A 21,423-nucleotide genomic window follows, 5' to 3' on the forward strand; every position below is an offset into this window, starting at 1 on the left:
AGTTACTTATTTGGGATTAAGCACTAAGGAAGGGAGTGGTATTTTATTTTTTTATATTTGGTGTCTCAGGAGACAATTCTCTTTTCTCTGGATTTCATCAATCCTGCATGTTGGACATAGTTTAGTAGTGTATTTTTAACTAATCCCAGAATGTGTGCTCGTGCTGATATTTTTGTTGCTCAAACTGCAAGTGGAGCATGTTACCATGAAGCATTAATTGTGTTATAGTGGAACCTTATGGAAAGCAGGTTTCCTATAGTGAGTGTATGTAAAATATATATATATATATATATATATATATATATATATATATATATATATATATATATATATATATATATATATCTATCAGCAGGTGCCAGACTGGGACCTCCAAGCAGCAAAGTCTTGTAAAGTCCAGACAGGATACGGTTATTAACAGTGGTCACATTACTCTGTTGTCTTTATCTTGTTGTTGAACCTTAATCCATTTTTAAGGCAGAAAACTTTGTCTGCAGACATACAGTTTACTTTCTGTGTGTGAGAGAGGACACTTCCATAAGAACAAGTAGGATCTGGAACACAATAAATGCCAATTAAGACCAGAGATGTAATTAGTCAGTGGGCAAACAACTTTAGTAACTCTTCTGGAATAAAACGTGCTAGAGTCCAATAGTCTTCTATATTCCCTTACCTGGCGAACTACACATTGCCAGCATGGAATATTCTGCAGACATTTCTTTCTTAGCTTCTGAGAACTGGTGAAGCCATTTCTGCCAACCTGATGTTTTAGGACCTTCAAATGGAACTGATTTGGTTGTGGTGGTTATTTTTTCCCTTTTGTGTTTTTCTTCCATACAGCTGCTGTGTTGTGAAACATTTCTTACATTTTAATTTTGTTTCTGTTTTTCATCAGAAAATGAAGAGCTTGGCCCAAAGGCGTCAATCGGCACCATCCTTGGTTCTCAGCAAAGCGCTGACCAAGTCCAGAACAAGTGTCAGGTAAGGTGGAATGTGTTGTTTCTGGCTGTACTTTTTTGCAGGTTTCCTGGCCCAGATCATAATGTGTTTTTGACAAGTAGTTAACCACACAAGGCTGAAACGCTGTCTGGAGAGAGAGTTGTTAATCCACCCCCACAGCGGCCTTTTCCAGGTGGTATTGATTCTGAAAAGCACGTACATGTATTGAGCAGAATGTGATCAAGACTTCATAAACCAGGCTTCCCACATTTTAAGATATCTTGGAGTAGAATGTTGATAACTGAAAAGTTACTTATTTACTTAAATGTATATCGTATCTTCCTTCCTAGAACGCAAAGGTGGCATTCAACTAAGTTTTATTCAGAGTAGACCCATTGACATTAAGGAACATGACTAAGATCCGTTAATTTCAGTGTTCTACTCTGAGTAAAACTTAGTTTCATACTACCTCAAGGCAGTATATACAGACCTGCTTACATTTAGCATCTTATGAATTGCCCAGGGAACGTTTTGTTCTAGGTTGGCCTATAAATGGCATACATACCTAATAAGATATTCCAGTGGGGAGCTTTGCAAGAAAATTAGTTATTTGACTTCAAGTGCAAATAGTATATGGCCTGCAGGCTGCATGTAGCTTACATACCCTTTCTGCAATTTTTGAACTCTGGGTTATAATCTGGGGGAAAGCTGCTCCCGTGTAGTGTGTGATTTCACAAGATTATGCAGATGAATAAAGTGCTCTGCAAGTGAAATTAGTATGGTGTAAAGGTCAGTTTGCTCTCTGAGGACCCCTGCCTGATATTGGGTGGGAGCCCATGGCTGTTTACTGAATGAACATTTTCCTTTCACCCTTTCTCCCAATTGATCCCAGTCAGCGGTGTAGCTAGCCGCTTGGGTGCCGCGCGCGTGTCCTGCAGCCAGGGGCGAGGCGCACTGCATGGAGCCTCTCCACCGCCGCTGTAGGGTGGCTGAGGGAGAGGTGGTGGGGAGACAGAAGTCCCACGCTGCCGTTTTAGGCAGTGCGGACCTTCAGGTGCCCAGGCCACCGCATCACTCCCAGGAGACATGTGTGGCTTGGGCACACTGCAGGCCCCACAATAAGTGCCAGCCATGTTTCATTACGTTTGTTGACTGAACTAGAAAGTTTCTTGAGCCCAATTTTTATTAGTATTATTTTAAAAAACTCTTATTTTTGCCATTTTTTCACCCCCCTCAGTGATGACACCCAGGACAGCACGCACCCCCCTTCCTCCGCCACTGACCCCACTTTATCCTTTCCACCTTCCTGTAGGCAGGTTATGCTGTAAAACTGTGTGTTTGGTCTTACAACCTCTACCATACTGGCTTTCCACTGAAAACATGGCTCTGTGTTGAAAATGATTGGTGGGAATGTGGTTTCCTGCTTTACAACCAACCTACCCATTGTTTTGCTGTGAAAATTGTTTTCATTAGTCATGAATATGTTAGTTGGCTTATGAAGCTTTGAATTGTGGAGATGATTCTGGCCGCAGTTACAGTGGCGGAGGAAGGGGACGAGGGGGCGGTCCACCCTCGGCGCCGTTGCTGCAGCCGTGAGCGGAGGATCCCTCCACTGCCGCTGCAGCCGCGAGCGGAGGACCGCGCAGCCGCGAGCAAAGGATCCTGCCACCGTCTGTACGGTGCCGTCTGTAGTGGTGCATGCGCTGCTGGGAGGTTTGCCCTGCCCCTGTGGGCGGTTCGCCCCAGCCCTCATCACCTCACACCAGGAGCCGGAGAGCCTTCCTTCACCCCTGCGCAGTTATCCATGCGCTAGGAACAATTGCAGATAACTCAGATGAGCTGTATAGGAGACTATCTTATCTGCTAGAGATGGTGGGTTTCAAACTTCACATCTTCAGAGAACCACTTTCACATTGACTTGCCCGTCCCAGAAAGCCTGTCTACTGAATTCCTTTGCTTGTGCAGCAATCTGGAGCATATAGGGTACAGTCAGTTCATGCTGAGCACTGCGCTGTAAACTTGCTCTTCATGGACTGAGTGAACCATAGAGCACTTCTAGTACTTTTCAAGGTACTTTTCAAGGAAGCTTATACTTGATAGACTCGGAGCTCAAACTAGTTTCTATGACACTGCATGCGACTTGAGATATATCTGGATGATACGATTTAGCTAATGCTTGTGCAGCATTTTTTATCTGCGTTGTCTGTCTTAAAGGACTTATGTATCAACTATCCTCAGATTAACTGGCACTGGAGAGATATGTTTCTGTCGCCACACTTTAATGTTCTATCCCGATAACCTTTTGAAGCAATTCCTACTAATTTATATGATAGTTCATATAATTTACAGGGATTGCATCTGTGAAAGTAATTGGCAAAATTACATAGGAGCACAGTTTCAATGAACTCTGAGCTCAGTTCAGTTGATTATTTTTTCTCTTACTCTCCCTTCCCCCACTCCCCAAATTTCCTTCTCTGATTAACAAGAATTCATTTTCTTCATAATCAAACAAATGGTGTTTGGATATTCTGGTCTGTGCTCGGTAGATGCTTGACTCTTGTGGATAGCTCCTTTTTATAAGCAGAAAAGAGCAATGAGTGACATGACCTCTGGTATGTTCAGATCTTCAAATATTTTGTTTTTAAAGCTGTCTTAATACTTAGCACCCTTTTGTAGGCAAAACATTGATTTCAAGCTTAAATGGATTATAACTTTATTCTGGCACTAAATCCTGTTGTTGATACTTAGTGCACTGTCTTTTTAGTGGTTGATTAATGATCTGTAGATTACAAAACTCCTTTCCAAATCCAACTTACATCTGTGGGGGATTAATATGAATAGCCTTTCCTTAGCAGTTGAGTCATTTCTGTATTTATTAAACATAATGAGGGAGTTTGGTCAGGAAATATTTAGAAAACCTAGTAAGTTTATAGCTTCATACCATTTTATGGTCCATTCTCAAATGTCTTATTAGTAAATGTATATAAACAGTACCTCAACATAGCATTGGCCTATGGGATTATCCCACTTCCTCCTCCTCCTCCTTTAAAAACTCTGAATGACTGTTTCTAGGATCCAACCATTCTAACGTCTGCAAGTAGGTGGTATTAGCATTTTATAGAAATTACAGCATGACTGTAATCATGCCCTGGTTAGATAAAGGTGGATCCTGTTGACTTAGAATCATAGAATTGTAGAGTTGGAAGGGAATCTCAACTAAAGCATCCATGACAAATGGCTATTCAACCTCGGCTTAAAAACCTCCAATGAAGGAGAGTTCACCACGTCCCTAGGAACTCTTTCGTTGCATTACTATGAGCAAGATAGATGGATATTTTTGTGCACATCTCCAATTTCCATTTTGTAGAAAGAAACGTGGCAGGAGGCACCCTATCCTGCTCTGTCCCCAAGGTTCCAGGTTGATACCTTTAGAAACATTGGGTGGTGTTCCCCTGCAAAGAACGGCCCGGCCATGTTTGTTAATTTCATTGGGTGTTGTTGTTGTTGTTAGTCATTTAGTTGTGTCCGACTCTTTGTGACCCCATGGACCAGAGCATGCCAGGCACTCCTGTCTTCCACTGCCTCCCACAGTTAGGTCAAACTCATGTTGGTAGCTTCGAGAACACTGTCCAACCATCTCGTCCTCTGTCGTCCCCTTCTCCTTGTGCCCTCAATCTTTCCCAACATCAGGGTCTTTTCCAGGGAGTCTTCTCTTCTCATGAGGTGGCCACAGTATTGGAGCCTCAGCTTCAGGATCTGTCCTTCCAGTGAGCACTCAGGGCTGATTTCCTTCAGAATGGATAGGTTTGATCTTCTTGCAGCCCATGGGACTCTCAAGAGTCTCCTCCAGCACCAGAATTCAAAAGCATCAATTCTTCGGCGATCAACCTTCTTTATGGTCCAGCTCTCACTTCCATACATCACTACTGGGAAAACCATGGCTTTAACTATACGGACCTTTGTCGGCAAGGTTTTTGGTGTACTCTTAAGTAAAACTTAATTCATTGCCACCCATTATTTCCTTTAGTATTTCCTTTAGTAGCAAAGCTGGGTAATAAGTGCTGACATAGACATAATTAGAACAAAAAATGTGGCTACTGAGAAACAAGGGAAAGATATTGGAATCTTTAGGGGAATCCTAAGATTTGCAGAATTATTATTTTTTTAATCCCTAAGAGGACAACATTTTTTAAAAGCCCAGTGAGAATTGATCGTGCTTAGCACCAACATATAAAGTTCAATTTCTCTTGGAAAAGGAAAGTGGGAAACAGAAGGAGGAGCAAAATGGCTTGATTGTGCTCCTTATAGCTTATAGTATTCCATGGGACGACTGGCACCAACATTTCTGGTTGGGACTAAGGATCACAGCATCATTTTATTGCAGAGCCTCCTTGCATAAATATAATATAAATCTAGTTAAAACTAGGATGCAGTCTACTTGCTAATGGCAGTGTACCATTAAGCACACAATTAATAAGAGCCACCCTACCCTTGACCCATCGTTATTATTTCAGGCTTGTCTGGATTCAGTGGACTTAGTTTTGCCAGTTAATGTACTGATAGGACAGCATTGGTAATATTCAGATATCCTTTCTATTTCTATGTTTGTTTTTCTCTTTCTTCCATCAGTGCTGGAAGATTTTACAAAACGCTTGCAGAATTTTTCCCTTTAAAATTGACTTTTGTGGGAAATGCTAAGCAGGTTTGCACTAGACATGTTGAAAATGACAGTCCAGGTTTCAGCAAAAACTGGATCTTGCATTTAAATCTGTGAATATCCGATAAAAGGATAGCTGGCTGCGAGTATGGTACACAGCTGTAATCCACTTGTTTACCGTTGGGACCTCATTGTGTGGGAGGCATCTCAATGCTAACTCGTAATGCGGTGCTTGAGATATGCCTGAAACCAAATAATTCTGTTCTTTTCCAATTCTAGTAAAAAAAAAAATACTAAATGAAGACCAGCTAACAAAGCCCTGGTGGTTTGAGCTATGCAAATACAGAACTTTTGGGCCAAAACTGTTTTGTTTTCTTCATACTTGCTTCCACTTCTACCCTGAGCAAAAGCATTTCAAAATTGATTTATTATTATTATTCATAGCCATGGAGGCAATATGCTTCTGAATACCAGTTGCTGGAAACTGCAGGAGGGGAGAATGCTGTTGTCCTGCTTGAGTCTTGCTTGCAGGTTTCCCATGAGCATTTGGTTAGGCACTGTGAGAATAGGATGCTAGCCTACCCGTCATCTGCATTGTGTGGCAAGCAGGTTGTACTCTGGATGTTTTGGACTGCAACTACTATTATCTCTATTGGCCATGTTCACAGGGGCTGATGGGAGTTGAAGTTCACAACATCTGGAGGATACCATGTTGGCTAGTCCTGACCTATATAAACAGCATGGTAGGGTACTGTACAAAGCACAGACAAAAACACAATAAAATTATAAAAGCACCAGCCAGCACATCAGAATAGTGATATGGAAAAACAAAGCAAGAGCAGCAGAGCAGGTCAAAGAGCAAAATTCCCTAAAAATTGCCAAGAAAACGAAGTACTGATCTGGCACCAAAACGACAACAATGTTGGCACCAGCTATTCTGCATGGAGAGGGCATTCCACAAATGGGACAGTACCACAAAAAACGTCTTCTGTGCCAATGAATGATGAGAACATGGTTAAGAGCCCTCTCTGGAGATCTGGATCTGGTAGGAGTTCAGCATATAGAGAGCCACAGTTTCCTCATTTTTGCTCATTTTTTACTTGGGTCTCCAGCTGTTTTTGGAGTACAATTTTCATCATCCTTGACCACTGGTCCTGCTAGCTAGGAATGGGACATGGATGCTGTGGTCTAAACCACTGAGCCTCAAGCTTGCTGATCAGAAGGTCGGCAGTTTGAATCCCCGCGACTGAGTGAGCTCCCGTTGGCTCTGTCCCAGCTGCTGCCAACCTAGCAGTTTGAAAGCCACCAGTGCAAGTAGATAAATAGGTACTGCTGTGGCGGGAAGGTAAACGGCGTTTCCGTGCGCTCTGGCTTCTGTCACGGTGTTCAGTTGTGCTAGATGCAGTTTACTCATGCTGATCATATGACTTGGAAAGCTGCCTGTGGACAAATGCCGGCTCTCTCAGCCTGAAAGTGAGATGAGAGCCGCAACCCCATAGTTGCCTTTGACTGGACTTAACTATCCAGGGGTCCTTTATCTTTTACATGCTAGCTAGGGATGGTGGGAGTTGTAGTCCAAAAACAGCTGAAAGGCCCAAAGCCACCCCAGTCTAGAATTATCAGAAATATATATCTGCAGAATGAGACTTTATCACTGCACTATGATTATTGTTCAGAGACTATCATTTTAAGTGAAGCAACCTGTCCGTACATTTTCTAAGAGAAGATGGTGTACTTTGTACAGGCTCTAACCTTTTAAAAGGTTTCAAGTAACTTGTGGTTTTGAAATATCCTTTTGTAAAGATGTCAGAAATGGAAATCCCTATGATAGGCAATATAATACAGTAGTCTAGAGATGAAAACTACTTGTTCTAAAGGAAGAATTTTTAATAGACTTTATAAATAAATCTATTAGAATCCTGTTTATTATTTGAAGTTTAGATTTGCAGACACTGAGAAAAAATGTGGGTTTTTAGGCATTTCCCTTACTTTCTTCCATCCATGTTGAAGAATACCAAAGATCCATGTTTCATGGAAATCCTGCAGTTGTTTAAATCACAGTAAATGATTTTGACATGTTATTTTATATCCCTGTGCCAAATGCTAAGTATTTCTAGATAACAAAGATCATGTGTATTATCTGGTAATGCAATAGGCTTAGCTCTACTATGGAGATACAGTGTGTACCCTAAAGAATTGCACAGAGCGTTCTCAAGGGTTTAATCAGAAAACATGTGGATCATCTGAGCTATGTGACTCGAAGTTGATGACGGAGATCTATTAAATATAAATTGCAAATTGCCAGAAGGCCTTAATTGTCCAGTCCAAGTAGACAGTACTTTGTCCAAACTATTGTGAATAACAGCTTTGCCATTCACATTATTTTACATTTGTGTAAAAATGAGTTGTGTAAAATGAGTTTGACCAAACTGCGGGAGGCAGTGGAAGACAGGAGTGCCTGGTGTGCTCTGGTCCATGGGGTCACGAAGAGTTGGTCATGACTAAACGACTAAACAACAACAATCATACGGTTTTCTGAATTTTGGTTGGTATTCATGATAAACAAAAAATTAACTTTCTCATGAGTAATCATGGTACACTAAACTGGTATACCTAATCCTCAGCGTTTGTCTTGTAGATTACCCTAAGCCATTTTAATGCACAGAGGAGAGGTTAAACTTGTGACCATGTTGGCTGGGATTGAAAGGAACTGAAGTCCAACAGCATTTGCATGGGTCACAATTTCCCCATCCCTGGTGTACAGGAAGACCTCCCCTCTGGAATGACTACAGCTCTGGGAGAGCTGATAGCAGCTATAAATGAACTTGTCAAGATATACTGGCTGGGTTCACATACAAGGGTAAAACATAGTTAATTTTGTCACTCTTGTTCACTCAACAAATCGTAAGTCATCTCAAGACGAGCAGACAAGCAGGGGTGTAGCCAGCTGCTCTGGCACCCGGAGTGGTGGGGGCGGAGCAAGTTGCCCATGGGTGATCCGCACATGGGGGCGCCACAGTGATCCGTGCCTGGCAGGGGCAAGCCCCATGCTGCCATTTTGGGTAGCACAGGGCCCGAGCCACCATGTCACTCCCAGGAGAGACGCGTGGCTCAGGCGCACTGCAGGCCAGGTCCCGCGGTAAGTGCCCCCCCCCCCACGGTGTGCCATTTTGTCACCCCCTCAGGGATGACACCCAGGGCGACCCACATCCCCCACACTCCCTTCCTACGCCCCTGCAGACAAGCCATGGTATGTTTTTTTTCAAAGCTTGATTTGTTTTCCAGCTGCTGTTACCTCCTAAGAGCACCTGGGTTAAGGTGGACAAATAAACCATGGTTAGGCAAAGCTATGAAGTTTGTTCATAACGCCAGATCATAGTTAAAGTAACCTGCCGCCCTGCAGAATGTTGAATCAGATGGCCCTTTGGGTTCCTTATTGCTCTACAGTTCAATGATTCTATGAAGCCATGGCTTCATATCTTGGCAGGGTTCAGACCTTCAGACAAACCACACTTTAGTTGAACAAATCATAGCTCAAAGTTATGTGTGAACCAGGCAACTGTCTCAGGTCTTGACTCTGAATTCAAAATGTGTGGGATATACATGTTGTCTGTCTGAAATATTAATATTAATAATTTATTATTATTTATACCCTTTTATGTTGGGTAGTTATAAAATCACTGTAGTTGCAGTTCCTTCCCTACATGTATACTAAAGAAGATAATGAGGCTTTTGTATACAAAGAGCAGGGGAGCAAATAGCAGGGGAGGTGGATAGTAATGTCTTAATGCCCCTTGTATAAAAACGTATGCTGATTATCTAAAAGGAAAATAAGTTCTACCTAGCTTTATCCATGACTGGTTTTCTATACAGGAAACTGCTCAAGCATGCAGTCTCTACCATGACTACTTACAATTTCTTGCTTGTAGCGTAGTCCAGGAACACTTTTACTGCTCTATCTGCCATTTATTTAGACCAAAAGTCAAGAATATCATAGGCTTTTTATGATTTTCAACTTGCTTCAATCTGAAACCTGTTGTTCACTGCTGGCTGACAGGACACATAAATGGGGTTTGAGCCAAGTGATCAGCCTGATGGAAAAAATGGGGTGAAGCATGATGCCTCTTCTCTCCCACCTTATCTCCATCCCAGCTGCCCATCTTGTTTTAGGGCAAATAAAAAGGTCAGATTCAAAAGAGCCTTTACAACGGAGAGGGAACGTGGAGCACATTTTTTTCAAGAGGGAAAGATACAACAGTGATGGCTATGGAAGCAAATGATAACTACTGAATGTACCGCAAGCCAAATGTTTACTGCTTTCAAAGCAGTCCATTCCTAAGTGGAGGTGGAATATGCATACATCAGAGAAGAAGGAGGAAGACGAAGTTATTTTCAATGCCTGGGAACTGCCGTGGAAGAAGGGAGACTGTGAAGCATTTTAATTTTGTTTTGAAAGGCTGTATGTGTGATAATGAGAGCAAGCGCTCTCCTTTTACCTGGTTATATCTTTTAGAAAATAAACTTTAAGATGGCACCAAACCCTCATTGGCATTGCGTTTTGCCACCAGTTATACGGGCAATATTCAGGAACTTGTGTTAAACAGTTTCCCCCAGACACACATGTATGCACACTCTATTGTTGTGCTTTTGGATGGGAGGTTTTTAATATAGCAAATATTGCTCCAATAGTGCTGTTCTCTGGGCACTCATTTGAAGCTAAGCCCCACTGGAAGCACATAAAGATGCATAGGTTAGTTTGGGATTACTTAAAAGGACCTCACAACCAAGTGTGCCACTGGTGTGTGTAGTAGTGGGGGGAGGTGTGTGTTATATGCACCGAGAAGCGGTTGAGTGCTTCTACATCTCTAAAAGCACATAAGACAACCTCTGCTATTGAGTTTCAGAAGTTAAAGCTTTGAAAATACAGCACACTCGCCCCTACAGCCACCTTTGCAAGCAGCTGAAGAATTGCTATGTGTAATATTATCACATTGAGTAATTGTGCTATTGTATCTTCAGCTGCAAGTCATAGACAGACCCTGCAGGGAGCTCTACTGAGAGAGAATTACAACAATCTAACCTCATAGTTATGAGGGCAAATGTTGCTCTTATGGAGTTGTCCCAGGATAAATAAGGATATGACCTGCACACCTAAGAAAACACCTTTGCTCATCCCTGCACTGGCCTGCATAGTTAGAGAAGAGATACAGTAAAATCAAGTGACCAAGTTCTCTTAAAAGCCAGAGACTAGGAGAAAACCCTGCCCTTTCCTCTTTTGATGTTTATCTTACAGCAGAAAGCTAATGCCTGACGATACATATAATTTCAGTATTTTTTCATTTACTTAGATTGGTAAATCTTATAAACATGGCATGGGGTATGATACGGGAAAATGGGGGGACGGACACCCAGAAAAATAAAACCACAGCCATTCTCATGTACTGAGAATATATTACACTCGAAAACTTGAGCAGTTTAGCTCTGTGATAGGAACAGCTTGAACTTCTATCCTTGCTACTTTGTTTTTCCAGTTTTGTTTTCCTCTCTAATTTTTCTCTTGTTCATACCCCTTGTAGCAAACTTCAAATAGCAGTTTCCTGTTTGGGATGTGCTACCTGCATCCTGGAGTGCAGGACTGACCTAGGAAGCCTACTATGTGCCAAGCCAGTGCTTTGCTCCCTGTTACGTAGACCATACTGGTGTGGTTGGTGCTGTCATGCGGCAGGATGTCTTTACCCATGCGCACAACATTCTGCGCATATGAAATTGGCATGCTAGAGAGAAAGCAAGAGCTCTTCTACATTAAACTCTCATGCTTCCCACATAACAATCAGAACTCATGGGTTAACTTTCTTTGGAATGTTTCTTTAGAAAGTTAACCCATGAGTTCTGGTGGTTAATGTTGGATATGGCTTTGAGCCCACTCAAGAAACAAATGGCAAAAATATAAGCAGTCCAGTTCCAAGCTTGGTTCATTGGAAGTCATAACACTGCCCTTTCTCAAAGTCAATGTGACTGATATTTCCCTGTGACTTTAGTATATCACGGCTGGATCCTAAAGGAGAAAAGATAATAGAAACAGATCTAGCTATGTATAAAAATGTGGGAGTGGGCAGAATGCCAGCAAAGCAGGGCGCTTAGTCCTCCTCATATGAATTCAATTACAGCCAGTTCAAATGACTGACAATGCTATTGCACAAAATGAAAATTTGGATCCTCTAATTCCTGTTTCATTTGGGTCAATTATGATGCTAGTATGGTTTCCCCCCCCCCCTCTTCCAAAATTCTGTGCACTTGAACGCAGGGTATTTTTTGTGCAATAATAATGAGATAAAATTTCATTAAAACTGTTAATAAGGGACAACATGAACTCTCTGAGGCCTCCAGTAGGCTCTCTCCTCCCTCCCTCCCTCCCTCCCTCCCTCCCTCCCTCCACCCCAACCTCCAAGTTAACTTACAGACTTGAAATCCCTGTCCTCCGCCTCCTCCTCCTGTGGTTTTCTTCCTTCTGTTTTTGTAGGACGTTTCAATTCTACGGTTATTACATAAAAGTGGCTTATGCCTGTGTTTGTACACCTGGAAAGTGAAATGGGCTGTTTCTCTACACACACACACACACACACTTTTTTATTAGAGCAAAAGGTAGAGTGAGGAAAGCAAAAGGAAGAAGGAAGGTTCCAAAAGTGCATTTTCTGAGAATAACTTCGTTTTATCCAGTGTGGTTCTATAATCAAGTTTTCTTTCTGCAATAACTTTGCCCCTTCTAAATCAAAGGGAAGATTGAAAATGTTTTGCCCCAGCTCTGAAAATGCATTCACTGAATTAAATTTCTAGAATGTTTATTAGACCAGCATTTGACCAGTGTTCATCATACCAAATAGGGCATTAAGAAAAAGAAGGAAAAGAGTAGAGCTGTGACTAGCAGAATACAGTCTCCAACAAAAGAAGTTTCTGAAACTTTTTATTGGAAAAGTAGAAGGGTTCCCAACCAAGTGAGCCATTATATACTGCTTCTAAATGGGTTTAAAATGAATTATTTGCTCTGTGTCTGCCTTTTTGCACAGCAGGCGAGTTTCAAGAATTGGGAAGACTTTCTCTGTCGTCTTCTCAACCAACCAATTCAATACTTCAAAATAAAAACCTGCTAAGGTTAGGTTCTCAACAGTCCAGTCGGTAAATATTTGAATGTCAGCCTCACCCACCAGTCTCGTGTACCAGGTCATATGGAATCTGGGTCATTCTGCATTTACCACAGCTACCAAGTACAGAGGAACTGATTGAAAGTGAATAATCACTTTAGTACAACAGAATAATTCCTATCCAGTGGGACATGTATTTAAAATATTGTCTAAAGCTCTACAGATGAATCAAGGTTATAGTTATTCATGTTAAGAGTGCATCCATTGTGGACAATTTGTGCTTGGAAATTTTCCCACAGTATCCACACAATACCACCCTGGGCTCCTCTGAGAGAAAGAGTGGGATATAAATTCAAGAATAAATGAGTGTGTGTTGTCATCAGAATGCTAGACCATACTTTTTTGTTTTGTTTAATCTGGATTTCCCTTTAGTGCAGAAAATCTGGTAAGGTAGAAATAACCTGATATACTTCTGTAGTCTCTGCTGCTGTGGAATCTTCTTGGATGGGCTTTTTGTCAGGTGTGTGGTGATGGTTCGGGGATAGCATCTTTCGCCACACCCATACGCCTCTTTACTCCTCGTATGAACAGATTTGTCAAGCTCTGTAATTATAAAAAAACAAGTCTTCAGGGGCTGCTTAGTGCTCTGAGTGGGGTTTCTACTCTTTCTGCAAATTAAGATAATGCCTCTTCCTTAGCCTTCTCCAGCTGGTAATCAGCATCAGCTTAAAGCACCCAAGGATCCAGTTGCTGGGAATGGTCAGAGGATTCAAATAACTCTTGAGCCACCTCTAACTGCTTTTTCAAACTTCCTGAAGCTTGTTCTGCAGTAGAACAGTTTTTTTGGTGGGGTGGACAACAAGAAGAGGCAAGCATCTCTGTGCAGCAGGAAGCCCTCTTGCCCCCTCTAGCTGGTTTCAAACCCCACCCAACATTTCTGATGCTACAGGTGACTTTTGACATTACTTAACTTATAGAAAGATTGAGATTGGCATATGAACACACGACACTTAGAGAAAGAGGCAGCCCCAGAAAATTGTAAACATTTAACAACACTGACAGGACTAATTTAAAGCACCGATTTACAATTAACATAATTTTGTGATTATCAGAATTAAATAGAGAGTAAAGAGGGGAAATATGAAATGCAATTTAAAAAGATATAATTTGAGGTAATCATGGACTGGGAGGGAGGGGAGTCAAGTGCTCGCGAGAGCGGAATATAATGTGAAAAATTTGAGTATGTTATATTTCTATAAAATGGAAAGTTAATAAAAATGATTTTTAAAAAATAGAGAAAGAGGCCGCCCCATTTGTTTTTATTATAGTTTTTAAAAAAAGAACAAGCAAACGAAATAGATCATAGAATAGAGTCATAGAATCATTGAGTTGGAAGGGACCATGAGGGTCATCTAGTCCAACCCCCTACAATGCAGAAATCTTCCGCCCAACATGGAGACTCGAACCCACATCTCTGAGATTAAGAGTTCTGCTCTACCAACTGAGCTATAATCCTACAGGATAGGGGAAGGGGAAATGATTATTGGGAGGGACCAAAAGCCACACCTGGGATATATTCTGTCACACTCCATGCGCTGGTGTGGACAGCCCAAGCCTCAAAGTAGCAATGGATATGTTGATTGAAAAAACAGAAATGCGTAGACTCTCATGTACCAAATGCTCTTCCAGCAACTGTAGATTGGAATGACCCATTTGCAAAATACAGCCTCTGTCTGTACAGAGTCTAATTCTGTGGTCTTGGTTTGACCTTCCAGAGGCTGTTCAGTCTTTTAATATTCACTTTGAGTTCCAGATTCCAACCTGGACTTCAGTTGTATTGAAAGATTTCCCTGGCACCAGTGGTGGAGCTAATGCTTTTTCTGAAACAACGGCGTAGGAAATGTATATCATATTGTGGAATATGGCATCTGGCCTGTCAAATGGAATTGATTAACTAGAAAAGAGAATCTCCAGTTCAGACAAGCTGCATATTGCATATTTATCTGTAGGGGCTTCAGCGGTAAAAACAGAACTTCACAATACTACAAACACCAAGGCATCCTCTTCCTATCATGGGAGGGAGGTACCAAAGGTTTCCCATTTGTAGATCTGTAGATCTGTATCCTAGTTTGGAAATTTTGAAATGTACTTTTAACCCAGTGTACACTTTTGCAGTTTCGTTTTACTTGTATGTATACATTCATAGGGTTGAGATGTTAAACAGTGATGAAGAATAGGGTTTTGGGTTTTTTTTAGAAATAAGAATCTAACCTTTTTCTTTCCTCTTCTGAACTCTGTTATTTGAGTTCAGGATCTAGTTGTTGTGATCGACATGGAAGAACAACAGAGAGATCTTTGTGCTATTTAAAAGACATAGCAGTGCTATCTAATTGATTTAATCGTTACGGGAATGCTGCACAAGGTGACTTCTGCTATGAATAACACTTTAATGAGAGTGGTGGTTTGGGAACAGAGGGTCGATTCTTCTGCAGTCTCTATTTCAGCATAGATCTCTCTTTCTATATTTATAAATCATCCTTCTGGGTTGATAGGTATGCTCTGTAGACAAGTTGCTTCTACTCTTTGGCCTGGTTGAGTTCGGTGTTTGGGGTGGGATAGATGCCCTCTGAGTAATCTCTCATCCTCCTTGCTACTGTTGGTGCTGCCCGTCCATTTGTCCTCTTCCTTCAGGCCCAATTGCAAAGCCGTGCCAGAGGGAGAAGGTAAGGCAAGTGGGGTCTCCTGCTCCTCCACCCTGCCCACTGATCACTCACCCAAGGAGGATAGCAGGTGGACAGGCAGCAACAGCAAGGAGAAGCAGGGCTTGGGCTGTGCTGGATTGGGCTGATGGGAGTTGTAGTTTAAAACATCTGGAAGGAACCAGGCTGGGAACAGCTGCTCCAAACTATGGAGGATCTGTGCTCATGGTGCTGACCTTTAAGGCCCTAAACGGCCTCGGTCCTGTATACCTGAAGGAGCGTCTCCACCCCCATCGTTCTGCCCAGACGCTGAGGTCCAGCGCCGAGGGCCTTCTGGCGGTTCCCTCATTGCGAGAAGCAAAGCTACAGGGAACCAGGCAGAGGGCCTTCTCGGTAGTGGCGCCCGCCCTGTGGAACGCCCTTCCAGCAGATGTCAAAGCGATAAACAACTACCTGACATTTAGAAGACATCTTAAGGCAGCCCTGTTCAGGGAAGCATTTAATCTGTGATATTTTACTGTATTTTTTGTTTCTATGGAAGCCACCCAGAGTGGCTGGGGAAACCCAGCCAGATGGGCGGGGTACAAATAAATTATTATTATTATTATTATTATTATTATTATTTTGCTGTTAACTTTTACTACAGAACCTTGAAAGCCATTTTCCTCTCAGTCTTGGATTCTTTCATCTTGCTAGTGCTTAAAATCTTTTTTCCAGAACCCTCTAGCCACCTCTTTTACTTTTCACTTCAAACATTAAGCACTGTGCTCTGGCTCAGGATCCCCCCCCCCCTCTCTCTTTTAAAGTTTTTTTATGATTTTCAATTTTATACATTTTAATAATTTTATAACCATTTTAACATTTCAAAACATGACTTCCTTCCCCCTCTTTGTGTGGTTTCTAAAATTAATTTTTAATATTTTAATATATCCAAATTAACTTCATTTGCTCATTTATTCATCTACTTTAAATATATACACTTTTAAAACTGCAGGTTATTACAATAATCCTGCCAATGTTCTTATCTGTTTACAGTTTATTTGTAAATATTCAATAAACCATTTCCATTCTTTTATAAAAAGTTTGTTATCTTGTTTTTTTTTTATTTTTCTGGTAAGTTTTGCCATTTCTGGCTCAGGACCTCTCAAAGCACACCTGTTCTGAGGCGTGCCAGAAAGGCAGGTAGACTTACGGCTCAGGACCGCAATACCTCAAGGACCGCCTCTCTCCATAGCAACTTACCCGGACCCTGAGATCATTATCTGAGGCCCTTCTGCCACAAGAGGTTTGGAGGATGGCGACATGAGAACAGGGCCTTCTCTGTGGTGGCTCCCCATTTGTAGACTGCTCTCCCTAGGGCTGTTCGCCTGGTGCCTTCATTATACATCTTTAGATGCCAGGCAAAAATGTTCCTCTTCAGCGAGGCCTTTGGATGATTAACATCTTATCCCCCTTTTAAATGTGGGAGGGGATGCGAGGAAGGGAGGAGAAGAATTGGTTTGTTCTTTTTCTTCTTGTTTTTATTGAGTGTTTTGTGCTTTTATATTGTATTTTTATGTTTGTGAACTGCCCTGAGATCAGCAGATTAAATTACAACAACAACAGTATTTATTTACTATATTTTCACCATGCTTTTCAGGCAGTGATTGGAATGTGGAGGGGAAGGGGAAGGAGAAAGATCAGTTCTTCAAGGCCAAAACAAAATGGTGATCTATAAGATGGCTTATACAGTCAGACCTCGAGTTAAATATGCTTCAGGTTGAGCGCTTTCGGGTTGCGCTCCGCGGTGACCTGGAAGTAACGGAACGCGTTACTTCCGGGTTTTACCGCTCGCACATGCGCAGACGGTGAAAATGACGCCATGCGCGGAAGTGGCGACCCGCACAGGCGCAGGTTACGTTCGCTTCAGGATGCGAACAGGGATACCGCTGTATTTGGTTCAGGCCAGTTTGATCTGTCTGTTGCTGGTGTTGTTGCTTGAATAACAATAGTTGGTGGTTCTTGTTCCACCAACCGATGGATGGCATCTGGGTGTTCTGCTAGTATCCTTTTGAATAGGCAACTGTCATTTGGGGAGGAGTTGTGATAGAGCGAGTATTGTTTGAGCTTTGATTGTTGCAGCCACAGTGATCTTTCTGGTAGAAGCAAAAGTACCTTCCCAGCGATCCTTGGTCCCCTAAGAGGGAGAGGGAGTAAGGTGGCACAAGTGGAGTGAGTTTGGAGCAAGCTCCCTGTTGCTGTTCCTTCTTTGATTGTTGGAGCCACAGTGAACAGTCAGTCACCATTTGACATACTGGCTTTATTAAGCTATTTTGCAAGGCATGTGCAAATAAACGCTGATTTCCAGTGGTCTGGCAGATCCAAGCTTTTCCAGATGTTGTTGGGAATTGTTTTGTTTGGCTATCAGATTCTGCTTTTTGTTTTTTGCTCATGTGGATAATTGGTGTTTTTTATATCACGGAAGTTTGTACTTCTTGATGCACTGTTTTAACACCAATAAACTTATGCTGATAATAAAATCCCGATTCCTAGCTGCACCTTTTCCAAAAAATGCTTGTATAATGGTATTATGATAGTGGCAATTTATTGTCAATTCCTTTCCTAATGATTGCTAGAATTGAATTTGCCTTTTTCACAGCTACCACTCACTGAGTCAATGTCTTCACTGAGCTATCCATTATGACCCCAAGGTCTTGTTTCTAGCAAGTCACCATCATGGGTGTAGCCAAATGGGGGCAAGGAGGGCAGTCCCCCCCCCATCAATAAAACTCAATAAAGATACATAGCAAACTGAAGTGATGCCCCCCCCCAGCAAACGGCCTGCCTCCCCCAACAAAATCCTGACTACGCCCATAGTCACCACCAGTTCAAAATACATGAGTGTATAGGTAAAATTTAGGAGGGTGTCCCAGTTTTCAACAGGAAACTGACCCTGAGCCCAAATCCCGCTTGATAGGGGCCCATAGCTGCTTTTTCTTCAAAATAGGTGTCCAGTTTTTAGCACACTACCCCTCAGAATGAATACAGTTGTTTGACCAGTCTCTTGGCTGCTGCCCTACATTGGCTCTCTAAGGAAGATAAATATTCAGCTTTCATCTCTACAGGTGAAATGCTTATTTAAAACTAAATTTTAAACTGGCAACAAAACATTTCAGGCACAGAGGGCTGCATCCTGTCTTAGTAGTGAAGAAGGGCCTTGCTGAAGGGCCCTTTCTTTTTTCTTTTCCAAAATCATGAGCTTTTTTAATCACAGAAGTACTTCGACTGTTACAGATTGGCCATTGTTAAACAAAAGGGCCGCATTCTTGGAATGAGGCTGTCCTAGAGCTGAAGGGATCCGGTTGATGGTAAAATTTCAAAACAAGGTTGGCCGTCCTTAGGAGAAAGGAAGTTCGATGCTTTCCTGCATCCGTGTACTGTCTATTAATAGTATAATACAGCGACTTCATTGGAAATCTGGAAAGTTACTCTTATTTATCCCAACTTCTCAAAAGAAAAGAATCAAAACAAAAAATAGCTGGCATTTTTAAAATAAAATGTCTCACAGAGCAATGTTATTCAGGCCTACTCAGATGTAAGCTCCACTGAGTACATTGGGAATTAGTCTCAAGCCGTGGCCTTTGGGGGAGAACTTACCTGACCTGGCAGGTAAGTCAGCACAGCTGCTTACTGGGAGGGTGGGGTAGCAGGAAAGGTGTTAAGGTGCAAACACATCAGTAGATCCCAATCTGGCACCCCTGCCAGTGTGTTTGCCCCACGCTGCCCACTTCACCCTTCTCCTCCTCCTCTTCCAGTCTGCCGCAGCATCTCCCCTGCTTGGAGATCAGGTAAGCACCTCTTTCCTCCAACACCATTTACTTCTGCTCCCAGGTAAGTAGGTCACAATCCTGTGCATTAAACTATAATGCTGTGCCCATTAACCCAAGTGGAAGATCCAATGAACTTAGTGGAGATTACTTCTGAGTGACGTGATCATAGAATTAGAATTATAGAGTTGGAAGGGACCCTGAGGGTCATCTAGTCCAACCCCCTACAATGCAGAAATCTTTACACACTGCTCCCCATCTAATTTCAAACCATACTGGACCCTGCTTAGCTTCGCAAATGCGCTGGCAGTTTTATTGCTGGTCTCAGACCTTTTAAATAACTTAAGTATACTTGGCCTCTCTGTTTTTAAATCTGTGTTTTAGCTGTAGGCGGTGCAGTGAGTTTTGTTTATGTTTACATTTACATAGTTTTCAACTTTATGACTTTGTCTTAAAAAGAACATAGTAAAAAAACAGTAGCACTACTTCACTATGAAGAAGAAGAACTAAGAGATGAGAAATCAAGTAATTAAACCATTCTACTTCACAGGATTGGAAATGGACATTGGGGCTGTTAAGAGATGCTGTTCATCACTAATCTCCCACTCATGTACATCAGGAGACACTCAAATGGGCTGAGCCTTAAAACAGGGTTTAATTACAGACACAGGAGCCCTTAGAAGCCCTTAGAAGCTTTGACAGCATTTTACCTGCCCACATTAGACAGGCTGATACTGCCACTGTCTTTTATTAGAAAAAAATATCCACAAATCAGATCAGGGAAGGGAAGCAGGAAATGGAAAACAAAGAAACAGGAGGAAGCTACAATCTGACAGCAATGCTGTCTAGTTGGTTCCGTAAAAATGAAGAAAAATAGATTGGACAAAAGATGGCACAAAAAGGCCTAGTGTGGAAGCAGGAGGAGTTTGTGATTATTATTATTTTTGTAAGCTTCCCAGAAGTTTCTGGCTGGTTGCTGTTGACAGCTGGATTCTGGACACGATGGATTTTTGGTCTGGCCCTTCGAGGTTCTTCTCATGCTATGGTTTTTCGCCAGGCCAAAATGGTTGACCAGTCTGAGGGAATGATAGATGCCATTTATGGCCTTGTCTCAGAGCATGAATTTGCTTGAATTAATCAGGACTTGTTTGTGAGTAAATCTTAGACTAAGATCTTGGTCACAGGGAAGGGATATTTCTATGTAATGGGGATAAGGACCTTTTTCAGCCAAGAGCCACATTTCATTGTGGGCAGCTTTCTGGGGGCCACTTGGGCAAAGCAATGGATGTGCATATTACATTTGCACAATAGGCTACATTACAAACAAGCAAGAGTTCCCACTTCCCAGTTGAAGGATGTCTTCCAGCCAGGCAAAAGGATCCAAGGAGGTTGTGGCCTATGGAGAGTCCCGAGGTCCAAAGAGAGATGCCTGGAGGGCCAAATTAAGTCCCCAGCCCTGAGGTTTTTAAGCAGAGGTCTATAGCTGAGATGCTATAGCTGAGATTCCTGCATTGCAGGGAGTTGGACTAGAGCAGGGGTCGCTTCCAACTCTACCATTCTATGATTCTATGAACTCTAATGTGGAAGTGAGTATATATAAGGATGTAATACTTGTAAGATGCCAGCTGAATATAATTTATATATGTGGTCAAATGGATTAAATGTGTGTGTTCTTGCAACTGTGACAGCGCCTTCAAGTGCTCTATAAATAGCTGTGGTATATGTTTACTTTTTGCCATATTCTTCTGTCCTCTGATACCCAGTTTGGAGGTTCATTATAAGATAATAGCTCTGAATGCAAACGATGGAGCAGGCAGAATTAGTTAATTATCAGCACTTTGAAGTCTGTTAATAATGAGAAATCAGTTTGGTTGCTAAGATCCAGTTAGTTACATGTTAAAGTCACATTTCTTCAAACAAGCTTTGAATTAATAGTGCACCAAAGGTTTCTTCTCAAGAGGAATTGTTGTGAGAATCTGAAAAACTGGCCATGAAATAGAGCAGAGGCTGCCATCTGCTCATTAGAATAATCTTTTTCAGAGTGAACTTGACCTAGCTTTGTCATCTTTGGATCATACCAAAAGAGAGCATCACAGCATTGGTCCTCTCAATATGTGGCATGAAAACGTTATTTGACACAGACTGGGTAGTAAAGGAATTAGAGCAGGAATAAAATTAACTCG

At 41.9% G+C, this 21,423-nt stretch overlaps 1 protein-coding gene across 4 annotated transcripts in view; it reads left to right on the forward strand.

Annotated features, from left to right (window-relative positions):
* The window catches only part of ARHGAP20 (Rho GTPase activating protein 20), a 78,300-nt gene that overhangs the window by 20,668 nt on the left and 36,209 nt on the right, over window positions 1–21,423 (forward strand). For all 4 annotated transcript variants that reach the window (XM_081199359.1, XM_081199362.1, XM_081199360.1 and 1 more), the window contains exon 2: window positions 896–981. In XM_081199359.1, the coding sequence (XP_081055485.1) occupies window positions 896–981 (86 nt within the window). The remainder of the gene's footprint in view (window positions 1–895; window positions 982–21,423) is intronic.

The sequence above is a fragment of the Podarcis bocagei genome (assembly GCF_964188305.1).
Source record: "Podarcis bocagei genome assembly, chromosome: 6".
NCBI classification, from domain to species: Eukaryota; Metazoa; Chordata; class Lepidosauria; order Squamata; family Lacertidae; genus Podarcis; species Podarcis bocagei.